The sequence below is a fragment of the Podarcis pityusensis genome (genome assembly GCF_964106645.2).
Source record: "Podarcis pityusensis genome assembly, chromosome: 2".
NCBI lineage: Eukaryota > Metazoa > Chordata > Lepidosauria > Squamata > Lacertidae > Podarcis > Podarcis pityusensis.
The window spans coordinates 81,498,227-81,526,221 of NC_138029.1; the positions used below are offsets into that span (position 1 = coordinate 81,498,227).

The 27,995-nt window shown below is 43.0% G+C and overlaps 1 protein-coding gene across 14 annotated transcripts in view; it reads right to left on the minus strand.

The window, feature by feature from the left end:
* WNK2 (WNK lysine deficient protein kinase 2) overlaps window positions 1-27,995 on the minus strand; it is a 122,959-nt gene that overhangs the window by 43,701 nt on the left and 51,263 nt on the right. For 9 of the 14 annotated variants that reach the window (XR_013983311.1, XM_080996645.1, XM_080996655.1 and 6 more), the window contains exons 9-19: window positions 27,247-27,443; window positions 22,420-22,572; window positions 21,469-21,660; window positions 8,420-8,971; window positions 6,695-6,706; window positions 4,882-5,187; window positions 4,227-4,276; window positions 2,465-2,630; window positions 2,143-2,259; window positions 885-1,052; window positions 658-703 (exon numbers count right to left, since the gene is read on the minus strand). Coding sequence is in view for 13 of the 14 variants with exons in the window: in XM_080996645.1 (XP_080852771.1) it covers window positions 658-703; window positions 885-1,052; window positions 2,143-2,259; window positions 2,465-2,630; window positions 4,227-4,276; window positions 4,882-5,187; window positions 6,695-6,706; window positions 8,420-8,971; window positions 21,469-21,660; window positions 22,420-22,572; window positions 27,247-27,443 (1,959 nt within the window). In the remaining variant the exon portion in view is untranslated. The remainder of the gene's footprint in view (window positions 1-657; window positions 704-884; window positions 1,053-2,142; window positions 2,260-2,464; window positions 2,631-4,226; window positions 4,277-4,881; window positions 5,188-6,694; window positions 6,707-8,419; window positions 8,972-21,468; window positions 21,661-22,419; window positions 22,573-27,246; window positions 27,444-27,995) is intronic. The other 5 variants (XM_080996654.1, XM_080996650.1, XM_080996651.1 and 2 more) reach the window with 5 other exon arrangements.

Here is a 27,995-nt window from a genome sequence, read left to right on the forward strand (position 1 = left end):
CCGTGTGCCGGTAATTGTGCGCAGAAACACAGTGTTGCATTCAGAACATGACAAGATTGGGTTCATTAATTTCAGCAGGCTTACTCTGAACAACATTTAGAATAGCATCCATAATAAGTGAATTGAAAGCTAGAAGCAATCTTTGCAGGATTTTGAGGCTTAGTTATGTTTTAGATTTCATCTTCTGCCAAAACCTGTAGACTACCAGAAAGCCACAGTTAATATGCTTACACTTATCTTTTATGTCTGCAGTAGTGCATATATGCACATGTAGAGACAAACCTCTTTTGAGGTGGAAAGGTATCCTAAAGGATGGAAGTGTCACTAGCACAGTGCTACTATGATATTCATAACTGATTTGCCAACGTAAGTAAGAGTCAGGAAGAAACATTACTTGCAATAGGGAGAACAATCAGTCAGTGCTCATTTCCCTTTAATGTGATGGTGCCATCTAGCAAGACTAATAGCAGTTGGAAGACTGTTCCCCCGTGACACTAATCAGACTTAAGCTTGGGGCTTGCTCTGTAGAATGTTTAGTGGCTGGGCTGATGAACTCTAAAAATAGATAATTGTCAGTGATATCCAATATAGATTAATTGCTTTACAGGGTTTTTTAGGGGGGCGGGTTGACACATATAATCATGGAAACACTTTTACCATTCTGTTGGTACACTGGCATTCTTGCCTGGGATTGCCGATTCACCTATTTAAAATGAAAAAGACCATTAGTAGTCTGCAGGCATTTATCTGTGGTTGAAAGTTCTGCTTAATGAAATAAGCAAAAAATATTATACTATCACATAGTTCTTTTAGTGGAAGCTGTTGAAGACAATTAGAGTAGACTTTCATCTACCTTTGGTGGGTTGGGTTTTTTTTAGCAATACCTCATTGTTTTCCATCCTGCAGGTGTCTTGCTGAGGGCTTGCACCCTGATCAGAACTTCGTTCCCCTTCTGTATCTTCACTAAGCATATCTTCTGCTTTGTCAATGATTTCTTTCAGTTGCTCTATAAATATCTCTTTCTCAGTAGGCAATATAAATTCGTTTTCTACCTATAGGGATACACAGATATATATATATTTTTTTAAACTGCATTTTCTCTAGTGTTTGCTCTGTAGTAACTTCATAACAAGAAGTAACTGTATGGCCAATTTAAATCTTTTAAAAATAGCATGCAGTGGAAAGAAGTTCCACATATATGGAACTGGGTGTGTATGAACCATAGTTTATGCTTTACATTTGAAATGAACAGATCTTTTCCCTGGCCTACAGAGCTGAGCAAAGCTACAGAAATTATTCATTGCTCTTATGTAACTGACCTATCTTGATTAAGCAGTAAATGAATGCATTACTGCATGAGAGGCATTTCAAAATATGCACAAGCTTCAAGGACTAGTTGATGGGTCACTGGGAACTTTCAACTTGCCCTGCTTATGCCAGAGCAATTAAGGATAGCATATTGAATATCTCTGAGCCAAATTAGCAGCAGTATTCATGAACAGCTGAAGCATCTGTTGCACATATGCAACAGCAAAATTGTGACTAGCATGTATGAAGGCCAGAACAGTACCTCTCATCCCACATGGCACACTGACTTCCCAAACAGTAAAGAGAAGAGTGCAAAAGTGGGTCACTCATAGGGAGGTAAAAAACATCCTCTCTTACTATTAGCCTGTGTGTATAGACTAAGTCTAGCTTCCCCTCCCTGCTTACCAGGCATCAACCCAGAGACCCCTTTTATTCTTCTTCTGGGAGGATGAGCACACTGCAGAGCAAAGCATCAGCTTGCAGCCATCAGACATCTTCACTTCCTAAGAATCCCTCTGGGTCCATATGGGTCCCAGGGTCAATTTGAAGAGGTCAGCCATTTGTTTTGACGTGATCCCGGCCCACTCAGAAGGTTTAAAGAAGAAGAAGTTAAAAATAATTAAAAATAGGAGGGTAGGGAGCCTTGGCATGTGGTTTCCATGGGTGCCAGGGTGTCTATCAGCACCATACTGGGCACCAAACACACATCCAGAAATGGGATGCTAAACAGAAATCAGGCTGCGTCTCAATAGCTCCCTTCTGAATGATCAGAAATACTTTTCTTGGCTGTACTAAGAAGGCGGTGGCATCAATTCAGCTAAAGAAAGGTCTTACCATGTAAGTAGCAATTTCCTCTGGTGCATCGCCATCTAAATCAAACTTAAATGTAACCATTTTGTGATTGTGTGTTTCTAGCTGGCATTCCACCATCTTATCCCCTGTGTTGCATACCTATAAAAAGAATCAATAATTATTTCTAACACTCCCAAAGGAGCCCAGGGTGGCAAAAACATCTCATTCATAAATATTCTGTTATCAAAGTAATTCTCCCAACCAGAAATTTCAGGGTTGCCAGGAATAGTACCTTTTACCCATGCATGGGTAGAACAGGAATATAAATATATAAGTAAGTCTTAAGCAAATGTAGCTGACTTACATTTAAAATTGTCAGTTTGGGCCTGTTGGATTTTTCCTGGCGTGAACGAGTACGTGTTGATTTCTTATGCTTCTTGGAAGATTTTCCTTCTTGTTTACTACTTCCACTTGTTCCTTCAAAACTGTCACTCATCTCTTTACCAGAAGCCACATCAGGACTCATGTAACTTTGCAATAAGGAGTAAAATGAAGACAGAAGACAAATAGTATGAACATGAAGCATTCTTTTAAAAGCTCCCCCTCAAAATCAGCACAAACTCTTCAGAACATGCCTTTTTGCAAGAGATCAAAGGTCCACCTCATTAGGTATTCCATCTCTAATGCTGCCAGCAAGATTTTTACTATGAATTTTAACTGCCATGTTCACTGACAGATCTATCCATCAATGTGTCTAAATTTAGTATTTCTTTTTATTTGTCCAGAACCTACTGAGAAGCAGTACTCACTTGGTGACCTACTGGCAAACTACATTTGGCTTGGAGGGTCCCAAGCTAGGCATTGGTAGAAGAGGATATTTATAAATAAAATATAAGATTCTGTGCTTCCTTTTTCATCCAGGCTTTGATTGCACAGAATTTGCTCAAATCAAAGTCCCTCATATCAAATTAGGAAACAGACATCAGATGGACAACTATTTCTTTCAGCTGTTTAAATGCATTTACATTTTTAATTAAAAATATCCTCATGCTCTTCTCACAGTGTACCTTGGGAAACATAATGACTAAGAACAACCACAAAACTGAAGATTTGGGGGGGGGGGGGTCTGGAACAGTGTTTTTAAAATGGTGTTCTGATGAGATGATCAATAGTGGAAGACAAGTTGTCCAAAATACAATTTCTCCATTCTTAGTAAATGTTTCTGTGGTACACCTCAGCACAGTCTTGGGAACTGCAGCAGCCGGGGTGTTGCTAGCCCCATGCTTGGTGTTTCGCAGGGGTTCTTTGGCTTCATGTGCCTGTTTCTCTGGTGTAACAAGAATACACAAACCAAGGATGTAAATGGCAGGCTTCTTTCTCCCCCAGTCCCAGAGAGAGGAGAGAAATAAGTGCTTTTCCAGTCCTAGGCTCCTTGCTAGCCCCTGTTGTTTGGGAACAGCTAAGCATAGGGCCAGCAAAATGCTTCTTTCTCTAACCAGGAGTGGGGGTGGGGGGTGGGAGAAAGAAGCCTGCATTTTAAATACAGTGGTACCTCGGTTTACATACGCTTCAGGTTACGGACTCTGCTAACCCAGAAATAGTGCTTCAGGTTAAGAACTTTGCTTCAGGATAAGAACAGAAATCATGCTCTGGCGGCGCAGCAGCAGTAGGAGGCCCCATTAGCTAAAGTGGTGCTTCAGGTTAAGAACAGTTTCAGGTTAAGAACAGACCTCCGGAACGAATTAAGTACTTAACCCGAGGTACCACTGTATTTGCTTTGGCTGCACGTGCCTGTTCCCAGCAGGATTTAACCCCAGCTGTGGAGTAGAGGTAAATTCCTGCTTAGTTTGGCTGTGTGCACCTTCTGGGAACAGGCACCCACACCCAATGCAGAACTGAACCCTCATCCTCCCACCTATCAGTTGACATCACAAGGGATGTAGGATGATTGACAGGCTTGGGGAAATGGGTTTGTGGGCCAAACTGGACTCCTGAGTGGACAAAGATTGGCCCGCAAGCCGGAGGTTCTCCACCCCTGCCCTAGAAAACGTTTCAAATCCTCTTGTGTAGACATGATAACAGTTAATGATTGGTATGCCACTGTACTAGACAAATGGTGAGGATACCTTTCACAGCTCTGTGATAGTGACTGCTGCTTTTCCATTATTCCATGCTCCTAAAATGGAAAGAAGAAACAGTTTTTTCACCAGAGGCATGCTTCAAAATTAATATTTGTGTGCAAATCCAGCCACGGCTAGCACTTGTAATTCCCATTGATTTCAATGGCCAACTCTGTGCCAGCATAGCAAACAATCTCTGAGGACACCCTCTCTTTGAGGAAATTACTAGTCATAATGCCTTTGAAGCTGTTCCCCCTATGGAGCAGCATCATGTGCTAGCACTGATATCAGATGAATCAGCTGGTAATATCCGCAGTGGCAAGTTTCAGCCAAAGACTAACAAAAGACCAATCTTTAAAATGCAGGTCACTTTATATTATTATCACTATGCTATTGTGGTGGGAAACTGAATAAAGAAGCATTAGTTTATGGAAAGGAAGGTACTCAGAAAGCTGTGGAATGAATATAAATATGAAGAATGAAGATTTTGAATTATTTCTTATAAAGAACTTATAAATGTCATTGAGAGGAGGATCATAAAAAATTCACAGGAGGTGAATTGATTTTAGGAAAATTGAGAAAACAGCTCATTCAACTAGACCAATGAATTTTCTGATAGTTAACAGCACTAAGGATTCATTAGCAAAAAAACAAGTACTACCTCTTGAGAAGATTCTGTAGCCTGTGGCACAACTGGGCATGAAGTTTGGACCTGCTGGCCCAGAGGCTGGTGATTATCTGGCTGAGGCGGCAGATAACCAGTAGATTGGAGAGGCAGCCCATGATCTATAGGCATTGCTGCATTTGATGGAGCAATGGTGCTTTGTGGAAGACCTTCTGGACCAATACAGGGTTGCAATGCTTCAGGCTGCAACTGCAGTGGTGGTGACATAACTGCAGAAGGCTGCACTGGCAATGCAGGCATCTGGGTCCCAATATCCACAGTATACTGAGGGTGTCCAATAATCTGTTGCAACATAGCACACACCTGTTAGTAACATCAATTCCATTTATGATATTAATAATTCACATAGCTAAGCTCATAACTGTTTTAAATAAAAAAAACATTTTTAATACAAATCATTGCACTGTAGTGTGATGAAACCATACTTAAGTGCTTTTTGTTTTGAAAAACAAAGGAAGGAAGGAAGGAAGGAAGGAAGGAAGGAAGGAAGGAAGGAAGGCCCATTCAGACAAACAGTGACTTATCATATGCAACAACTCACCACTTAGATCTGAAAATTTTCAGCACACCACTGCAGATTACTAAAGGGAGTTGTGAGTTAAATCACCAGATCTGCATGGCAAGTTGCTGCACATGAATGCTTTATTTTATGAAGCAGCTTCTAAGAGCCCATACACATGTCTATTTCACCACATAGCTAAACCTCAGATCTATTCACACCTTCCTTACAACTTGTCAGGATGATAAAGATTACCAACTTATCCCACGGTGAGAGAGCTCACATCAGGGAAGTTTAGTTGTATGTACAAGGTGAGAGTGGTTGCATTTCAGACAATCACAACATCATTATTTCTGTGAAATGGGGCTCAGTTCAAGAGTTAGGAACTGGATCAAGTCATAATGTCTAAATGCTGGATGTAGATTTTTTAATATAAAACTAGGGCCCCCCCCCCACAATCAACAAAATAAGCATAATGTCACATATTTACACATTGCTGACACTATACCTTTGTTTGCACGTAACACTAAGCCAAATCACGCCTCAGAATGAGTGAGCAAACTGCAGGCTTCCAGAGAGAAGTTATTTAGCAAAGCGCAACAACAAAATTGCTGGAGAGCAGAGAATTCGACACAATCTCTGCTCCACGAGCCCACACGTTTCCGTGTTTGCACTAAACCATGGTTTAGCACATGGTGGTGGGAAAACAGACTTCTGTTTCCTTGCACATATTAATTTGGTTATTGCATTTGAAAACCACTTCAAATGTTTGGGGCAGAAAACAGAAACATAATGCCACTTATTCCACAAATCCCCTGTGTGGAATATGTGATGGTCTCTAGAGCAGCTTCAGATGAAATGGATTCTTCCAAGTTCTAAATCTAAAGGATGAGTTCTACTAATGCTTGTGTTATGCAACAGGTATTCTGCGCCAATTCCAGTCATTTTGTCATGAAAATCATGTGTTCAGGCCTTATATTACTGAATCCCACATAGTTAAAGAAGCAAACACCTCAAAGTGTTTGCGCTAAAGAGACTCACTGAAATGAGTGTTTAAGATTGGGCTGCAAGCCCTTTCTTTGTGTACAAATGACCTATGATTTACAGAATTATAAAATTGTAGAGTTGGAAGGGACCCCAGGGCCATCTAGTCCAACCCCTTGCAATGCAGTAACAAAAGGGAAGTTCTCCATAACAGCACTGAGTATGGGCACATCATTATGCATATATTTCTCCTTGGTACAAGAAGCTAGAACTGTGCAAGTTTCAAATGACTGAATCAAGCTTTACCTGAGCAGGAAGCTGAAGCAAGGATGGGATACAGAAGAGAGACACAATAGAAGAGGCAGCAGCAGCAAAGGAAAGCACAGAAGACAGAGAAAGTCACTTTTAGTACTATTAATGTGCCTTATAATTGATGTTTGTGTGCGTTTTATATGTAGTGTGTGTTGTGACGCCAAGACAGAAAGAAAAAAAATAGCCTGCATTGTTAGCATTCACTGCACATAGTTTTAAAGTAGTTTAAATTTAATATAAAGGGATATTGTCAAGTTTACATAATTGTTTCATTTTGGGTGAAAATGAACAATGCTTCCTTGAAAGGAACATGTGGACACAACAGTCCAGTACAGCAGTTCTTTCACAATCTCCATGCACTGGGGAAAGATGAGGAAAGCCTATATTTTTGATCCATTTTAAAAGCCTGGGTTCTAGGCAACGCTAGCCCTGCTTGGAGTAGGCCTGCTGAAATCAATGGACTTCTCCTGTCTGTGGCTCTACTCTGAGTAGGACGAGTTATTGGCTACAACTCATTACAGTTAAATTACAGCCAAGGGAGTTCCAAGATTTCTAAATCTGAAGACAGAAACTAACTTAGTGATCAGTGCAAGTGAAATAGAGACAATCTGGGATGCCAATTTTTTCACATTCCCATGGCAAGACATAAAACATAAACATCTTCTGGTCAAGGCTCCTCATCATGTACCACAAGTCTCCTTTGAGAACAAATAAGGAATCATGAATCTAAGTCAAAACTGATAGATGTTTATCAGTATGTGACAGGCAATGCTTAAAGAGTTACCAGGCCTGGTGCAACTATTATGGAATCCAATGGGAGTAATACCATTGGTTCAGTGGAGGGTAGGTGGGAATCACATGAACTTAAGTTCTTCACAAACAATCTATGTGTACCAAATATATGGCTGAAGACAGAAACTTAGATACAGTAAAGCTGAAGATACAGAACAATAGGTTGAGATGAAATGTTATGAATTTTAAGAAGGTGGACGATAATGATAAAATGCAATGGCTTCTTATAAAATTCCCATTTTTATCATTCTTAAGCAGTCTTCATTCTCATTATAATCTCATTTCTGCTCAAATTGTGGTTAATATTCTTTAATTCTATATTCTGTTATAAACTTGTTTTATTAAGAGACTCCTATTTTCATCTCCGGTAAATGCTAATGCCATAGGTTGCACTTCAGTGACCCTAAAAATCTGCAGTTGCAACAATGCAGAATAATATTTGTTACTATTATATATAAATATCCTCAAAATAATATTTCTGAAATTAGTCCCCAGTAAAAATTCCTTTGTTGAAGAACAGTCTGCTTTTAAAGCAATTTTGGTGGTATATAAGCAAAATTATAAATGAATTAAATATAAGTAGATCTGTGTAGATCACCTACTTATTTATTTCTTAATTGCAAAAGCAAAATTTTCTTCACTGTTGATAAGATATTGTACCATCTCCTGAGACAGGAGATAGAAGATGGGGCACTTGATGCATGCCCATCAACTATCATTTGCCAGCCACTTGCTATATTCTACTTTCCATCACCCTAAGACTTTTATTAAACAAATTCCTTTTCCAAAGTGACTGGTTTTCTGGTTCTACCTTCACAGGGCAAATTCCCCTATTTGCTTTTATAATGAAACAGGCTACAGAACTGTTACTTAAGAGTGATACTCCTATGTTCTAGTACCGAGAAAGTCCAATGTCAAACAGATTACCTGATTACCAGCCCCAGATGCAGACATAGTCTGTTCTGAAGGATGAATTATGCTTGGTTGAAGTGACTGAGGAAGTGGAGGCAGCTGCTGTTGCTGCTGTTGTGAAACTGCTTGCATGTTCTGGGTGTGATGGGGAGAGGGAAGAACTTCATTCTGAATTATCTGCTGGAGGGTAGCCTGGTACATCTGCTGCTGGGAGAGCTGGGCTACTGCATGATGTGCTGGCAAAGCTGACACTCCTGGTGGAGCTACAGCGAGTAATGGTACTGGAGCAGCCGACATATTTGGCACAATTGTTTGGCAGGGCAAGACCAAGGAAGCCACAGAAGTATGAGGAAGGTTGACTGCTTGCATGGGCAGGGCAGGGGAATTTGATGTCAGTGGCAGAGCAGGGTTCATGGGGAAGCTTGGTAAAATCACAGCTGGAGGAAAATACTGAGAAGGAGCAGGTATAGGGGGCGCATTTGCAGCAGGTATATCAGACAAGTTTGGAGGGTGGCTATCAAGTCCTGCCAGAGGAGTAACTGCAGGAATGACGGGAAACTGAGGAATCTGAAAAAAAATATAATATTACGTGAATTGCAAAGAGCGTTCCAGGCTGGCACATTTGCCTTACTAATATGATAAGTACGATGAATAGTGATTTCCGCCCATTTTCTTGGTGTACGCAGAGAGCAAGCAAGATTGATTTTAGAACAAACAGAGAAGAAGACTTGAAAGCAACTGCGTGTTAATCTGAGCAGTTCAAAATTATTGCAAAGGAAACTTACTAATCATGCAGCAATCTATTAATAATCACTCGTTCTATGTACCTGCGCTAGAAACATCTTTGGGCAGGTGTTTCGCACATCTCCCACACACCGGTTCTAAATACTGCTGCCCTGATTCAGAGTTTTTCTATACACATGTATAAAGTGTGTGTGTATATATATATATGTGTGTGTGTATGTGTATATATATATATATATGTGCATAATATATACATACTATAGTGTATATGTAAATATGTATACTATACATACAGTATACATGGAGCTCCTATTTTGAACAGGCTTTCTTGTTCAGTTCAGCAGAGTGCCATGCTACACATAGAGACTCTTGTAACTTGAAGTGAAGGGAGAATTTCCTGACCCGAGCCAGCCCAGGCATTAGGCAGGGTGAGGCCCCACCACCTCCACTAGCATCATCAGCACCAATTTCAGGCAAGATCACATCCATTTTGGGCAATACCTCACTAAAAATTGGTGATCTTGCCTGAAATCAGGGTTGATGGCGGTGGTGCTTTTTTCTGCCAGCAGGGCGGAACTTCCAGTTTTGCCTTAAGCAGTGAAAAACGACAAAGCGTGTTCTCCCTAGCAGAGAGCACGTGTTGCGGTTGGGAACAGGCCACCCTCCAGTGACTAGGCAAATTTAGTTGAATCCCGACCATTTAAATGGTTAAACTGGGTTGCTGGGGTGTTTTGATTGTTGCCAATTCGGAGGAGGGGTCAGAGTCTATATATACAGGGGCCAGACGTTGGCACGGCCTCTTGGCCGTTTTGCATCGGATCACATGGAGCACTTGGACAATCTTCTCATTGTCTGGTTACATTTCTTTATTTCTTTATTTTCCCCTTCTTTTTAATCCTCTCTAGTCCCTTAAATAATTTAATTCCCCCCTTTTCCTGTTCAATTTCCCACCCCACCCCTTACCCTACCCCGTAGGAAGATTCTCCCTGTATCTGTGGCTTGCCTTTCCCAATAGGGAGAGAGCCCCCGTTAGGGGCTTTCTTTCGCAAAAAGGTTTCCCCCATTTCTCTTGTTGAAATTGTGGGGCTAGTCAGGGCTGTTCCCAGCTTAGCTGGTATCACTTTCGTTTATAGTATCCCCGAAGGTTGGCTTTATGGCTCCCTGTGCCTCCAAGGACTATGAGCACTCTGTATATGTTCTTGAACTATGCTGTTTCTGAACAAGTTTATTTTCTTTAAGTTTGTTTTGCCCTGATAGTGGCGACTGCCATTTTAGAGATGAGCCATTGTGGCTTAGTGGCTAAAGTGTAGGACTAGGACCTGGGAGACAGGGTTCATATACCCCTCTTAGCCATTGTTATAACAAAACAAAACAAACTGCTCCTTTTGGGCTATTCTGTTGCTGGGTAGTTCGGCCCATTTGTGATAAAAGAACTTTGGGTTTCTTGAAGGGGTGCTTCCCTCTAAAAGGGCAAGCAGGGGTACCTGGACAAGCTGTGGGCTACCTCAACTCTGCTATTTCACTGGAAACATTTATGCCTGGCCTAGCAGGTGACCCTAGGGCTTTGCCCTAGAATTCGATGGCCTGGAAGCGTTTCCGGCCTCAATAGTGTCCCCATGTGGTCCATGAAGCATTGGTTTCACTGGGTCAGCGGATAGTGCCAGTAATGCCTAGGTTGCAGGATTGGTCCCTGTATGGGACAGCTGCATGCTCCCCCATTGCTCTACCTGGACACTTAAGTCCTTTTGGTGGTTACCTCACTGCGAGGGATGTAACGGGCGCCATGTTTGCAATATGCAACTGGGAGAAAGCACCTTTGCGTGCGTTGCAGAGCACGGCGCTGCACGGGCTGCAATTGCATTGCATTGCTAGGAGATTTGCAGTTGCATTGCACGGAGGGTGTGTGCATTGCATGGAGGGTGTGTGTGCATTGCACGGAGGGTGTAGTTGCATTGCACGGAGGGTGTAGTTGCATTGCACGGAGTTTGTTGTCTCATTGAACAGAGGGTGTGCAGTGCACGGAGTGTGTAGTTGCATTGCATGGAGTGTAGTTGCATTGCATGAAGGGTGTGTGCATTGCAGGGAGTGTGTAGCTGCATTGCATGGAGGGTGTAGTTGTATTGCACAGAGTGTGTTGTTTTGTTTTGTTTTTGCATTGCACGGAGTGTGTGTGCATTGCACAGAATATGTAGTTGCATTGAACAGAGGGTGTGCAGTGCACGGAGTGTGTAGTTGCATTGCATGGAGTGTAGTTGCATTGCACGAAGGGTGTGTGCATTGCAGGGAGTGTTTTGCATTGCACGGGGTGTGTAGTTGCATTGCACGGAGGGTTTGTGTGTGCATTGCACGGAGTGTGTAGTTGCATTGCACAGAGCGTGCTTTTTTGCATTGCACGGAGTGTGTAGTTGCATTGCATGGAGAGTGTGTGCACTGCACGGAGTGTGTTTTTTGCATTGCACAGAGTGTGTGTCTGAAAAGGAAGCTGGCTTGGCGGCAGCTTGGTTGGGACTTCTTTAGGGGTTCTGGCCAGCATCGGCCCTGTAAATTTACATATCATGATGGCAGCACAAGATGCCCCCTGCCCAAGCGGGGGCTGGAAGCTGGCAAGCAATAGCTCAATACCTTTTGCCCATATTCCCATTTTTAGGGATCCAGTTGGATATCGTTGCTAAAACATACCACTTGGCTATGGAGAAGCTGTCTGCCTTGAAGGAAGTTAATTTGTAATACTTCCTCTGTAGCAAGTGATGCTTCACCAGATCCGATCTTGCTGGGTCACTTAACTAATCTTCCCACTAGGCCAGGCTGCCTAGATTTCACCCCTCCCATATCCAAGAATCTCCTGAGGAGTCTGCTGATTCTCCAGAGAGGAGGAGGCGTGTTCTGGTCTCTACTTATTCTGCTCCAGCACCAAGTCAGTCACTCAGTCAGTGTCGGAGAGGGAGAGAGACTGAGTGTTAGAGATCATGTGTAGAGATAAGGTTGCTGCTAAGGGCAGCTGCAGACACTCAGTGCAGTGCAGCATTTATTTATACTTAGACCTATTAAGCTCTGTATATAGTTTGTATAGTTGTAGATAGAATAAAGAAGATATTCTACAGAGCTGCTCTCCGAGTTGTTTATATACTCTGCTAGACTCTGCTGTACTCTGCTGTGCAACGACTGTCCTTTTGTTGGAGTGAATCCGGTGCTCACAACTCTAAGCTGTGAGTCCACAGCACTTTGACCTGTTCCTGTGCAGAAGGTGGTCTCTGGAAGTGCTACCCAGCTCGCCTGGCCCAGTTGGGGCTGAAGTGGATGAGTCCAGTTGGTGGCACTGGCTCAAGGGCGATGCTGACAGAGGTCCCCTTACCTCTGTGTATGCCTACCAAGTGTGGTGAAGGCAGATATCAGGCGATGGTAGCAATTCCTGAATGTATGCAATAGTAGTTCGCCATGGCAGGATACCTTGAACCCGCTCAGGGATTTTCAGGTTCATGCTGGTGCTGCTGGATCTTTGCCCTTTGGTTTTATTTCAAGGGCTGCTGGTGTGCAAAGCTATGGCCTCAAGCCTGGTGTGGTGAGGCAATCATGTGACATAACTTTTCTTGAGTTTTCCCCATTGTAGTAGCAGTTCACGTGGCCCGAGGAGTTCAGTGACCATCGGATCTGCTTTTGGTCTGATAACCAGGTAGTGGTGAGCGTCTTGGCAAAACAGTCCTCATGCTGTAGCACAGTCTCTGCCCCTCCGCTCATGCTTTCGAGCTGCGCCACTTAAGGTTTAATATTGTGCTTTCTACTCTCCAAATTACGCTGACACTATTCGATTTTCAGATGAAGCGCTTCAGATCCTGGGCTCCAGACTCAGCTATTGCCAGACTTTTCCAGACCTGTGGCATTTTGACAACAATTAGTAATTTCAGAGAGCGGCAGCTTCCATTTCCCCTTCTGCTTTTACCTCTTATGGGAAGGCCTGGATGGATTTCTTAGCCTTAAGCTGGCAGTTCTCGGCCATTCAGAAGAATTGGCCCCCATCCTCTGAGCAGATCCTGCAGTATTTGGTCCACCTGCTGCAGATTGGGCATGCGGTTATAACTATCCGAATTCAGTCCGCTGCAATGTCTGTTACATTGAAGCTTTATTTTTCAGAGACCCTTGTATAAAGTTTGCAGTGCGCAGGGCCTTGGAAGGTTGGAATAGGCTCCAACCTCATAGGACAGTGGGCAGGAAGTCGGTCAATTTTTACCTATGCAGTATCTGCAACAAGTTAAAACTTGTCTGCGGGTTAAAGATCAAGGTGAGACTACTTTCAGGAGTCCATTGCATTTTCGCACTGAGGGTTGGGGAAATGGTTGTTGGAGCCAGCACGGGGCTGAAAGTCTGGAGGCTTATTGCTTCAGGACTTTTCCTTATCCTTTGGAGCTTGTCATTAGAGTTGGTAACTCTAAAACAGACTTAGTGGGCAGGAGTGCCACAATCAGGCTTCCCGCCACAGGTGAGGAGGGCCCTTGCCCGGTTATGGATAACAGAATATTTGGCTTTTTATTCCCTGGGGGCTGGCCCGCTCCAGTGCATGAAAATGGGTTCCTGTTAGCCCGGCATCAATGTGCTTACGTCGTGCACCAGTTATTACAGCCTGCGGCTTGCTTACCGCTGTACACTCCTCATTCCTTACGATTAGGTGCTGCTGCAAAGGCTGCACACTGGGGGCCTGTCAGTAGACAGGATTGTGAATACGGGTCATTGGAAGTCTGACGCTGACAAGGGTTATATCAGGAAGTGTCACAATGATGTCTGTGCTGATGCTTGTCTGTTATTTCCTTTTTTCATAGGAGCAGCTGTGCACATTTGAGCCACAGCATTGTACACTAGGCTGGCAAGCATGTTGACGAGTTTGGACTGGGGCGCCATCTCAGTCTTCCTGCCCATGTGAACATATACTGGATGTCCAGATGGGGAATGCTTTGGGAGGAGATCCTTCCTTTGGTGCGGTCGAGTGTGACCTGTGCAGGTCCTCCCGCAGTGCTGGTGGTACAGCTGGGCGAGAATGTTTGCTGTCTTCCTCCAGCATAAGTTTGCATTCCTGCATGCAAGAGGGCTTGGATTGAGTTGATGGCAGCTCTCCCTGGACTCAAAATAATTTAAGGCATTGGTTCAAGGTGGTCTGGAGGGGGGGTTGGAGCACCTGTCCCCTCCAATGCGCAAAGATGTTCCATTAAGGGAATCCAAGGATTCGCCATGCTTTTGTCGACCCCTTTTGAGGGGTAAGGCCATGCAAGAGTCCCTGGGAGCATTTGGGGTGAGCTTGAGTCTGATCCTGGTTCATTGCTCCCCCATGCTGTTTACTGGAACTGACGATATGGTGGGGCCCAGTCGTCAGTGCTGCCCTGCTGAGGTCAGGTGCAGCTAGTCGGGAACCAATGCCTAGACAAACTACCACCGAGCAGGCCTGAAAGCATGTTAATAAGGCGGTGGATAATAGAATAAAATAAATAAAGTAAATAAAATAACAAATAAAATAAAATAGGTCTTTGCTTTAGGTGGTTCTGTAATATTGCACCCTCCTAATTTTCTTCAAGGCTATTGCCCTCTTTAGGGCAGATGGGGTGCATCTTTCCCCTATGGGGAACGACACCTGGCGGGATGCGATTGCCTTGGGATTCATTGCTCCCCCACAATGTTTGCTGGTACTGACGATATGGTGGGGCCCAGTCGTCAGTGCTGCCCTGCTGAGGTCAGGTGCAGCTAGTCGGGAACCAATGCCTAGACAAACGTACCACCAAGAAGGCCGGAAAGCATGTTAATAAGGCAGTGGAAATAAAATACAGGTCGTTGAAATCGAATGCATTCAAAGATTATGTTCGTTAACATTATTGGTGTCTTACAATTTTTGCTTGTTTTATCTTATTTATCAGGTTTAGCGGTGACCCGTGTTTGGATTGTGGGGCACAGTATCGTCCATTGGGCTGGCGTCGCAGCACGGCAATCTGGATTGGGTCCAGATTTTGGCTTTCCTCCACATATTCGCTTGTCTTGGCTGTCCAGACGTGGGATGCGCTGGTCGGAGTTCCTGCCAAGTATCCGGAGGCAGTTGCTCTTGGAGGGGCCGCCACCTGCTATTGTGGTGCAGCTTGGTGAGAACGACCTGGTGCCCATGGACTGTTTGTCACTACGTGCTGCAATTTTGGGTGACCTGGAGACGCTGCGTGCAATGGTGCCGACAGCGAAAATTTTTTGGTCAAAGCTTTTGCAACGCTGCGTTTGGAAGGGCAGTCGTTGCCCGGCTGCCACTGAAAGGGCCAGAAAACGCATCAATTCTGCTGTGGTCAAAAAAGTTTTGGAGCTGGGTGGCGATGCAATTTCCCACCCCGAGATTCTTTTTGAGAGGCCATCCTTTTTCCGAGCTGATGGCATGCACCTTTCCGCTTCAGGGAATGAGGCTTGGATTAGTGCGGTGGTGACCAAGCTGAGGTCTTGGTTGGGGCTGTGAGTGGTTTGGCGGTGAGCTGAGGGCTCCATGGCGGTTAGGCATTGGTTTAATTGGTGCTTGGAGGGGTAAGTGCCTACCCCTCCAAATGATGCGAATGGGAATTCCGTTAAAGGAAATCCAGGGGCTTGCCATTCTTTCGTCCTTGTCCCCGGAGTCGGACTTGGGCCGTGCAAGCCCCACAGGAACATGAGGGTGAGAAGTAATGGTCTGGTGCCCAGCTTTATTTCTCACCCAATACTTGTTTCCCACGCTGGCTTCCGCTGGTGTCCGGAAGGCCAGCTCTGTCCCTGAGGGCAAGGACAGATAGTCATAACCAATGCCTAAGCAACCACTCACATTTTTGTATTTGAATAAAGTTGTGGCCAAAATTATGCCAAAAACCTTAAACAAAAATTGATGTGTGAAGTGTGAATTATTGGGGGGCTACTGTGACTCAACACGCAAAGCGTGTTCTCCCTAGCAGAGAGCACGTGTTGCGGTTGGGAACAGGCCACCCTCCAGTGACTAGGCAAATTTAGTTGAATCCCGACCATTTAAATGGTTAAACTGGGTTGCTGGGGTGTTTTGATTGTTGCCAATTCGGAGGAGGGGTCAGAGTCTATATATACAGGGGCCAGACGTTGGCACGGCCTCTTGGCCGTTTTGCATCGGATCACCCGCCCTCCCTCCCTTGTTTAAGGGGGGTATTGAAGGATTGCTTGACCTTGCTATGCCTGTCATGGGGTCGTTCGCCTTGGTGCGAGGGCCTGGTAGGAATTTTGACATCTGGCTGATTGGCTGGTGCCATTTGGTTTTTGCCTACTGCGTAGCAAATCGTCACAACTTGTAAGGTTGGCGGTTAGTCATTGGTTTAATTGGTGCTTGGAGGGGTAAGTGCCTACCCCTCCAAATGATGCGAATGGGAATTCCGTTAAAGGAAATCCAGGGGCTTGCCATTCTTTCGTCCTTGTCCCCGGAGTCGGACTTGGGCCGTGCAAGCCCCACAGGAACATGAGGGTGAGAAGTAATGGTCTGGTGCCCAGCTTTATTTCTCACCCAATACTTGTTTCCCACGCTGGCTTCCGCTGGTGTCCGGAAGGCCAGCTCTGTCCCTGAGGGCAAGGACAGATAGTCATAACCAATGCCTAAGCAACCACTCACATTTTTGTATTTGAATAAAGTTGTGGCCAAAATTATGCCAAAAACCTTAAACAAAAATTGATGTGTGAAGTGTGAATTATTGGGGGGCTACTGTGACTCAACACGCAACACCCCTGATTCTGCCCATATTGAAGTTTCTGCAAGTCACTGCAATGTTACAGCTAAGTCAGGGCAAACTTATTTTCTTCTGCATGCAGCTTAATGTTTTCCACAAATCAAAATACTGCAGTGTTTCTCAAACTAGAAGTCTGTGCAAGGGTTTGCATGTTGTATCGGTAGAAGACCTGCAAGTGTTAAAATTCAGCATTTTCCAAAGTGAGGATTGGAAATCCACTAGAATCCTTGATAAGGAAGATGGGGGTGTTGAAAGGTCCCAACTGCTGTAGGTTCTTTTATTCCAACTAGAGACGATGTGGTGTGGGGAAAGCAGGTATGCAAAGGATGGGGAGATAGAATACTGCAGTTTGTGTGGGTGGAAGCAATGCAGGGGATATAAGAGCTGGGAAAGCATCCTTAAGGAAGTTCAGGATGGGCAAAGCATGTTAGACTGAACACAATTAGAAGCTGGGATGCAATTACATATAGTTTGAGAAACACTTAACTTGCATAATAAGCCTCCAATGCATGCCATTCAAGGTACTACATTTTATACATTATACATTTATATATATATATGTATCACAGGATAGCGTCTACTGAAGATATTAATCCTTGGAGTTACAGGGATGCAAACTGACATGCATTTGAATTTTCAGCACTAAACCATTTCTGGAAGCTCCTGCTTCCCTCATTTAATGCACATTTAAGTATTATTGCACACTAGCTTGTGTTCTAAAGATACTGGGGTATATTTTTTTAAAAAAATTGCATGTATGTTTTAAAATAGTTTGCATTATTGAATAAAGGCATGATCGCTCGGTTGTGTAAAATTTTGGAAATGTTAAGATTGATTATACAAGGATACAAATTGCACTTCTTTCATCACTTATGGTGACTAACAGTTGTATCTAGGTATAGAATGCATTTCTACTCCCATGTTTGCTTCCATGTTGAATGCTCTAGGATTCAGCACTTGACAGAGATGAAGCTATTTACTGCCCACTCTTATCTCCCTTTGATCATCTTTCTTTCGTCTATCTCTGAACAGCCAATACATGCGGGTAAACACCAGAACTCTGAAAGCAATTAGCATTGGTGAGCACAAACTCTCTAACAGTATATGTACTATCTGAGGAGGCCTCGATTGGTAGCAGGAGAATTTAATTTGGGTATGGAATACAGGCCAAGTTACAAGCAACTCAGCTTCTGAAAAAGAGCAGGACAAGTACCGTATCTCCTCAAGTGGAAAAAAGGCACGAGGGAATCTGAGCAGAAATCCAGAAGATAAGTGAGCCATTTTCCTTTGAGTAAGGAACAAAAACACTCTCTTCTTCTCTCTCTACCCCTCAATTATATGTCCATTCTTATATATTAAGCATTTAGGGGGAAAGAACCAATTTCCTGGAATCCTAATTTTAATTTGATGTGGGCTTTAAGAGCAGCTGAAATTTCCCACTTTGTGGAAAAAACCGAGGGAATCAGAGTGTGAAGGGACTTCTGAAAATATTGTCTGAGCAATGTGTATGCCTCACTGTGTTCTGCATTTTTACTTTTCTCATTCTTTTAGTTTTAAAAACATGGTGAGTGGCTTGATATTGCCAGTGCTACTACTACCGACCTAAAAAAATTTGCCACCTCTTGAGAGCCAGTGTGGTGTTGTGGTTAAGAGTGGTAGTCTCATAATCTGGGGAACCGGGTTTGCATCTCCGCTCCTCCACATGCAGCTGCTGGGTGACCTTGGGCTAGTCACACTTCTTTGAAGTCTCTCAGCCCCACTCACCCCACAGAGTGTTTGTTGTGGGGGAGGAAGGGAAAGGAGAACGTTAGCCGCTTTGAGACTCCTTAAAGGGAGTGAAAGGCAGGATATCAAATCCAAACTCTTCTTCTTCTTCTTCTTTATCCACACTCACCAGTACAGACAATCACATTCTTTCCGGCGGACTGAGATCATAAGGACTTGTCTGTGTGTTTGCGCACGCGAGAATGCATGTGCAGTATGAACAGTGCCCAAAGTGCTTCTTTGTGGACATGGAATGCTGATCTCAAGAGTCACCCAACCTTACACTGGCTTTTGAGGAAAGGAAGGGGATGATGACAGGAAGCTGAAAAGCTAGTATTTGTGTGCAATATATTGCACACAACCATTGTCCTGAAGCAGAAAGTTTCCTTCACAAATACTGGTGGAGCAATTACACTAAATGCTCAAAATTTAAAAAGTTTGTTGCACCAGCAAAATAAATGGACATAACAACTGGTGTAACTGTTCAGAAATATTTTGCAGAGATGTTGGAAAAAATAAAAATTGTGCATTATAGAGAGATACACCGACACTTTTTTTAGATTCAAGAAAAAATATATGAAAATGTAAATGCTTTCAAAATATGTGAGCACCTTCTCTCTCTCTCTCTCTCTCTCTCTCTCTCTCTCTCTCTCTTTTTAGGTAAGAGGCAAATGCATTTGAACCCAACATAAGGCAGTGTCAGCTATTACTTAACATGTGGATTTAACACAGGAAACAAAGTGCAGAAAAATCTAATCAGGCCAGGGACCTTTTCTTCAATAGGCATCTTCTGTTCTGGAACAAAGCATTGTGGGTTCCCCCTCCCCCATTTTGATACAGTCAGAAAAAGAGCAAAGGTACTTGTTCACCTTCAACTTATTGTTCAGAAAATCTATTATAAGCCACTGAAAAGCATCTATATTTCTGCTGCTGCTAAAGGAAGTAACAACCTGAGCACTACAATAAGAAATGAAGGTGGGGGAGGTGATGAAGGTAAGTGAGAGCTCATGGGGGGAAATGGAGTCATATCTTGTCCATCATGCAGAATTTTCAGTATCCATGGCCTGTCTACCCTACTACGAATTAAATTTTCAACAAAACAATTCAGAAAAATTAAGACCAAATGGAGGACAAGGAATGTAAATAACACAATTTATTCAAAGAAGTCCAAACATTATCTTTATTGCTATCTGTTTTGGTTCACTGGTTGATTGGTCTTAGTTTTTGCTTCTCTTTGGTAATCCCTTTGTGTCAGCTGTTCTGTTGTTTTCACTGTCCTGCTTTGCTTTTCCTGTGGCTGGAAGTCTCTTTCCACTGTTCCCTACCTCAGTTGTTTTTGCATACATTCAGAAAATGCAAAGCAATAACAACAAATGGAGTCTGAGGAACATTAAAATACTAACTGGCTTATTATGGCACAGAACTTATTGTGGGCTAGAGGCCACGCTATCAGATCATAGACTCGTAGAGTTGGAAAGGAGCTTGAGGATCATCTAGTTCAACCCCCTGCAAGGCAGGAATATGCAGCTGTCCCATATGGGGATCAAAATTGCAACCTTGGCATTATCAGCACCTTCAGTAAGATCGTCTTCCGTAAACACAGTTTTAACAATGAGTCCGTAAGTGACTGTGGAGGCCAATTCTGGACCCACACGTCCTTCCACAGTGGGGACATTGGTTCCTGGGCAGGGGTTGATCACGATGTGGATTTGCCAAGCGTGCCTTCCTCCTAGCATGTTTCTCCCTTGTGTTCTGCGTTTGAGTGTCTTCAAAGCCCATGACACCTTTGGTAAAGGCTGTTCTCCAACTGGAGCGCTCGCAGCCAGCGTTTCCCAGTTGTCGGTGTTTATACTACTTTTTTTTAAGATTTGCCTTGAGACAGTCTTTAAACCTCTCTTGTTGACCACCAGAATTACACTTTACATTTTTAAGTTCAGAATAGAGTAGTTGCTTTGGAAGACGATAATCAGGCATCCCACACTCTAACCAACTGAGCTATCCAGGTTGATGCACAAAGCGTCATTCTTTGCACATAACACAAAGCCAGTAAACCATGGCTTACTTCAACAGAACAGACGGTGGAAAGTGTGCCTCTGGATTTTTTCAGTAACATTGGCCATGTCTGGGCTGGTTTCAACAACTGGAAGACCAGTTCCAGATACTGGTACTTAGAAACTACTCCTTAGCCCCACAGCATTTTTGGTATCGCATCCTAGACGTTTCCATTTTATCTCCCATGCTTTTAAACATCTATATGTATTGACTGCACTAGGTTATCTGGGGGTTTGGAACAACGCCTCATTTGTATGCAGATGATGCCCAGCTCAGTTTCTCCTTCATATCTGAGGCAACGGAAGTGCTAAATCAGTGACTGAAACCAATGATGGATGAGGTTCAATAAGCTGAAGTTCAATCCTGACAAGCCACAGTTTTGGTTCAAATACATCCTCTTTCTTCTCTTATAGTTAAAACCTAGAATTTTTCTTTGCTTTTCCTACTTTTATATTATTCTTGAGAGAGAAACAATTTGCTCTGCTTTATAAATGATACCGTTTGCATATTATAACCACCCCTTCTCTTTTGTGTCAGTATTTAGATTGAAAGTCTTCAGGCAATGATGTATCTCCTTTAACTTTTTTGGATGTGCTCAATTTATTTTATGCACTATACAATTAAGTAATAAAAATAAATTTCCTAAACAAGATGCAAATGCACAGAAGCCACACACTAATTGCAAAGCCTGCCATACCAACTATTAGCTGTGAAGTTCTACCAAAATTAATTACTTATAACAAAATAAATAATGCTTATTGAATTTGAAGGTCAGCTTACCTGGCCAGGTGGGACTGTTGGAAGTTGCTGCACAGGGGGAATCTGCAAAGGTGTGAGAGATGCATTGCTAGCTGCCACCTGAGAACTGGGAGTTTGATACTGGGGCAATAGGTGAGGTGCAGGTTGCTGCACTGGGCAAATGGGCTGGTTGGCTAGAACATGCTGTAGAGGACCTGGAGGTGGGATGGACTGCTGGTAGAAAGAAAAAGGGAGTACACTGTAAGTTCCCAAAGTGCTCTGGCCATGGGGGATAACTTATTTGTCATAGGCACTACCTGATACCTCAACATAGGTGCCAACAACAACAACATTCTACCCCCTCTCTGTACCAGCTAAAGTGATAAGAAAATAATAAATTAACACTGTTAAGAGAAAAGTTGAGGGGGGAAATCCATGTAGTCTAGGAAAAGCCATCGCCTACCACCTGCAGACTGGTTGAATCATGCCATAGTGATGTAGCATCATTCCATTGTGCATTGTGTCCCAGGACTGCACCAGAGGAGCAGCATGATCAGATTCCACATCCCCCACAGAAAATCACCAACTACCTCCCCGTTTTTGTGAGAAATGAAGCAACATGGAAACTGCAGAGGCGCTATCTGGGTCAGTACTAGGTAGGTCACCCAAAGTTATGATAGATGAAAACTTTATTTTCCATCTCCAAAGAATGAAATGTATCCTCTCCTCCTGGTCATGGAAGAAAATTGAGGAGATGAGCTACGGAAAGGACCACAGGTAGGGATGGAGGCTTAAAAATTCAGCGCTCCCTGTCTTTCTTGCATATTAAATGGATGCAGCATAATTATAATAACTCATTTTAGAATTTGAGCACTGCATTTGAAGATTACACCACACTTGTAATAATGCAGGCTTGATATAAAGGGTAATAAAAACACCCCTATGTTTATTCAGCATCTTCACTTAAAAGCAAAACAACAACTAACTACTTACCTGCTGGCTGGCTAACACAGGCTGTGATTGTCTCATCTGGACAGGGGCAACGGAGGTGGGATGGACGAGAGGGAATGGGATTGCTGGTTCTTGATAATGTTGTGGTCGCTGAGAGACAACAGCAGGTGGAGCCTGAACCACTGGAAGTCCAGGCTGAAGGGAAGAAAGGGGGGGAAACTACTTTAGAAAATTACAAGCTACAAAAATTATTGGCTGTTAGGACAGCCAAGTTGTGTTGTGAATCACTCCTTAATGGCAATCTCGTAGCTGTTCAAGAAGTGAGGCCCATAAACTGAGTGGACCTTTTCCTATGGTAAGCAGTGATGACAAAACTCAACACCCAAGTTTTGTAATCCATACTTGGTATAAAATACAGAAAAGAAGACACAGAAGTTACAGCTGAAAGGATGGAACGAAGCTGCTGGAACCTCAATTCCAGTGCTGTGATCCTATGAATATCTTGAATACAGTATACTCAAAATGTGTCCACAAGAAACAATAACAATGTATGCATACATGCCAAGAACATAACCTGCAGGTGCAGTAAATGTTTACTGGAGATTTCCCTCGTTCCCTTGTAAGTGGGCAAGGAGATTTCTTTCTCTCTCTTTTTCTAAAAAAAAATCTTTAATAAGTATGAGCATTGGAGCAGAAAGTCACAGATGGCTTTCTGTTTTTTACAGCCTTCATTTACACTGTTCTCTGCCTTAACAATGCCCAAGCTGGCTGGTGTCATGGTGTCCACTGTTTCCACCAAGGCATGCAAACTTGCTACTCGAGCAATTAGCACTAACCGGAGGCAATTATCTTATGCCTGTGAGACAAGGCAAGAGTGGGATGAGACCTTATTTATTTATTTTACAACTGATGCAATCTGCCTTTTAGCCCATTATGGCTCACAAGAGAAGTATATTAAAATATGAACATTCAAACAAACAAATATTCACACTAAAGCAACTAGCAATAAAAGCAAGGTTGTAAAACCCAAGCATATTGCGTGATGCCTATACTTCCCTTTTCCCTATGACTCAGATGACAGGTGTGGGAAAACCCTGGAAGCATGATTATGGTACTGAGAAATGGTAGGGGGATTGAAGGGTAGGGGGAAAGAGAGTGGAGAGGAAACTGAGGCATGCTGACACTGACCTGCACTGAATCTCCAAGTCACCACCAACAGTTCCTAGCAGCTCCACATGAAGGTAAATAATGTATTTACAGTGCAGTAGTGACCATTTATTTCTTGGGATTGTCAGAATGAGTCAAACCAGATGGAGGACAGGAGATTTGCCATTAGATCTCCTTTTGACTGTTTACATATTACTGGCTTAAAACACAGAAAGGCTCATACTTATTTTCAATTCAGACTGGTTTTGGGGTTGAAATGCATCAGAACACAGTGTTTCAGAATACCGTATTTTTCGCTCTATAACACGCACCCGACCATAACACGCACGTAGTTTTTAGAGGAGGAAAATCAGTAGGCATGCCACCCGTAGGCATTCCCTCCATAACACGCACAGACATTTCCCCTTACTTTCTAGGAGGAAAAAAGTGAGTGTTATGGTGCAAAAAATACGGCAAATGACAGGATAGATATGGATTGTGGCTAACTGCTTCTCAAACCAGAAGTGGATGCACTATAAATGGGAGTGTGTACACAGCCTTCCTTAAACCAACAAAAGCAAGCAAGGAGTATGTGTGTGTGTATGCAATTTGAGCAGGACCAGTTACAGGGGTAAGGGAGATTAACTTCACGTATGCCAAATTTCCCCTCCCTGCAGAAGCTAATATTTTCCCCCTACATGAGGTCTAAACATTCAGCCTACTTTTCAACCATCTTCCTTTTGTGGGTGGTGATTTTTGTTTTTTAAAGGAAATGCTGGAGCATCCCATCTAGTTGGACTCTAAGATGTTATGGGAGGGCGGGGGAGGTGGTGATAAAGCAGAGAGCAGGCACACCAGGGCATCCATGCACCTGTCAGATTGCAGAATAATGTTTAGTTTTTAAAAGGAGAGGTGTCAAAGACTCAACCCTTTCTGAGAACATTTTCACTATTTCCAAAATGTATGGCAGAGCGTGGACTGGTTGTGGTGAGGGGAAATCATTCCATTCATTCTCTCCAGGGCACTGAAAAGTAATAAATGAATAGCCCCATAAGCTGATGCCTGCCCACAGCATATTTCCTACCCCGACTGTAACTTCAGTGGTTGGGTACTAATGCCTTAGAGAAGTCTTGTTTATTCACTAGACTCCACTACCTGAACAGCTTATGCAACCATGAAAAATGCACATACAAAAATGACTTTAAAGAAAAGAGAATTGAAACACATAAAGTACACTTTAAATTTTCATGAAAGGCAGGCAAGTGATTAAAAACAGCTGATAAACTTTGGGGGAGGAGGGGGTTTGCAACTAAAAGCATGCTGTAACACATTAGGAAAGGGAGAAGTTACTACGTATGTGAGTTGCTTTATATTTTTATGAATGAATAAAAAACAGCCATGTTAGCACTAGGTAGTCCACGAGTCGATAAAGAGCAGCTTTTTTTCAGAAATAGAAATGGCTTGCCAAAAACAAATAATGGCTTGTTAAAAAAAAAAAAAAGCATTATTATTTTTTTTACAGAAAGGCAGGAACCCTATACAAAACATCAGAATGTATGTGGCTGGATGCTGAATGAAAACTTGATGTGTTAAAAGCCATATTACAAAGGATGACTTCTGGCACTTTTCTTTGTAAGTGATTAATAGGAATATGTTGTATGTCATAAAGACCTCATTAAAACATAATGTCATCTTCTTGAAGTCTTACTCGGATGTAAACAATGTTGAAGAAAAAAACTGAAACAATACTGATCAAATATAAATAATTTTTGTGATGACTAAAATTAAGCAAAGTGCATCTTTATGAAAAAGTATTTTACTTTTTAAGAGTTTTCATTTAGATAAAAAAGCAATAACCAATGTTTTTCACAAATTTCAAGTTAAAATATTTTACTTTTTAAAGCTATCAGGAGTGTCACATCCATACTTCACAACTGAAAATCAAATGTTGGGTGGGCACTGAGGCACCCAGCTACATTGCTGAATTTTGCAATTGCACAAAGTTGCAGGCCTTTTGCTATATATAATAAAGCAGCAAGATAAGAATAAAACTTACAAGGTAGGTAGTACATTTATCTGAGGAACCGTTGCAACAACAAAGGAAGGCTGGTACAATCACCAAAGCTATTCCCCTCCCCCGGGTTAAGAAAGCGATGCTGTCATGGAATTCATGGGACCATACAAACTAAGTACACCTTAGGTTAATTACAGGCATTTTGGAGAGAGAAAAGGGAAAAGTAGGGCAAGCATGGCTTTTCTGATTGATTGAAAGTCATTCCGGGTCAAACAGGATGCATTCAGTATCATTCTTGGAATTGCTCAGTCTTCTAAGTCAAGCGAGGAAGCAATGAGGCATTCCACCTACCACAGCTCTGGCATCTTTTTTACAAGCTAGGCTGCTCCCAATGTTTGGTAGGCCTTGAGTCAGGTAGTCATTCTGCATCACTGAAGTCTGATCTGGACCAAGCTTGTGGCAACACTGGGTACATTCTGCCTTGCTGGCTTGTTCAGAAATAATTTCTGAACATGGGGTTTTCATAGGCGTGCTTGCTGTTTTTACTGAGGCAGAGCTGTTTTGTGGGTTAATTAGATGCTGCACAGATTCATTTAATAAAGACAGGTCTAAACTTTTGCCATAAAGATTACTAGTTTCATGATGTGCTTGAGCTGCAGAGCTGGTTTTTAGACTATTGCAGAGGACGGAAGGAATGTGTATAGCACATTTAAGAGGCATTAATAATTCAGTTTTGTTCAGATCTGCTCCAGAATGCAGCAGATGAGCCAAGCACTCGTGGCAGGTTGGTTTAATGAGCATAAACTCGGCAGAATTTGAAGACTTCCACAATCCCAGCAGCTGTGATTCACTGGTTTCATTTTCCTTCTCCTGCAATGGCTTTAGGCTTGATCCCAGCAGTTCTGCTGTGAGAGGCATTGCATTTGGTGTCAAAGCCACCACTGAATCACTATGGCGACGGCAGCTGAAGGAACTGCTGTGCAACGCAGGTAGCAAATACTGTCGAGTACAGAAGCACTGTGTCCCAGGGGTCTCTGAGGAGGAGCACACAAGGCACGTGCCAGCTTTGTCATTGAATAAGACTGAAGGTTCGTGTTCGGCTTCTCGCTGCTCTTCTTGCAGTAACAGTTCCATTAATTTTTGCTGGTTGTTGAAACAGGAGCATGAGAGCAAGTGCGAATGACTTCCTAGGTACTGGTTGTTAGATTTAGGAGCTTCTACAACAGAAGTGCTTCTTCGCCTCTCTGAAATATTCAGTCCAACGAAAGAGCTACACAGGTACTGAACAGATGCCTGCCCTTTAGAACAGCTGGAAGAAATATCTGACCCGAAAGATTCTTGAGAAAATGAAGGAACAATAATATGTGGCTATAGAGACAGCAAGAAAACACAACAAATGAGAGAATGCTTAAAACAATAATGTTTAGGGGTTCTAATTTGGTTACAGTTAAACTAATAAACACATTTGGGTTGAATTAAATGTATTGCACCTGCTTAGTTTGTTAGAGTACACAGCTAAAGCAAACATACATACTGAGTAGATAAGCATATGTGCTTTTATGGCACCAATTCATATATATGGGGGAGCTTCATATATTTATGTGGGGAAACTGGACTCAGAGTCTAGAATCTGAAAAAGAATTTGTTCTTAAAGGTTATATGTGGGGATCCATAAATACAAAGTATTTTAAGAAAACCGTTATACTTACAACTGAAGGCTGCTGGTAGGGTCCCAGCTGCTGAAGACCATGGGGCAAAGTCTGGCTTTCGCTGAGAGGTGGGCTATAAACCCGCTGAATTGCAGGAGGTATTGCATCAGGCATTGATGAGTAGATGACACTTTGCTGGCTGCTCTGGGTGTCTGAATACACGGTTGATCCCTGCCCACTGTCGAATGTGCTATCAGCTGAAGGATGATTGGGGGGAAAATAAAGGGTGTGTTAAAAATCAAAGGAACTTAGTTCTGATCCCCAACTCACTGGTGTCCCAGCTAGTCTGCAACAATGCAATGCCTATGCAATATCACAGCCTGTGCAATGGTGTGCTAGTGCAGTAGCCCATATACCTTCTCCTAAAATTGTAATGCGGGATGTGGGTGACGCTGTGGGTTAAACCAAAGAGCCTAGGACTTGCCGATCAGAAGGTCGGCGGTTCGAATCCCCGCAACGGGGTGAGCTCCCGTTGCTCGGTCCCCGCTCCTGCCAACCTAGCAGTTCGAAAACACGTCAAAGTACAAGTAGATAAATAGGTACCGCTCTGGCGGGAAGGTAAACGGCATTTCCGTGTGCTGCTCTGGTTCGCCAGAAGTGGCTTAGTCATGTTGACCACATGACCCGGAAGCTGTACGCCCGCTCCCTCAGCCAGTAAAGCGAGATGAGCGCCGCAGCCCCAGACTGGACCTAATGGTCAGGGGTCCTTTTACCTTTACTAAAATTGTAATGCATTTATCAGCTTGCAC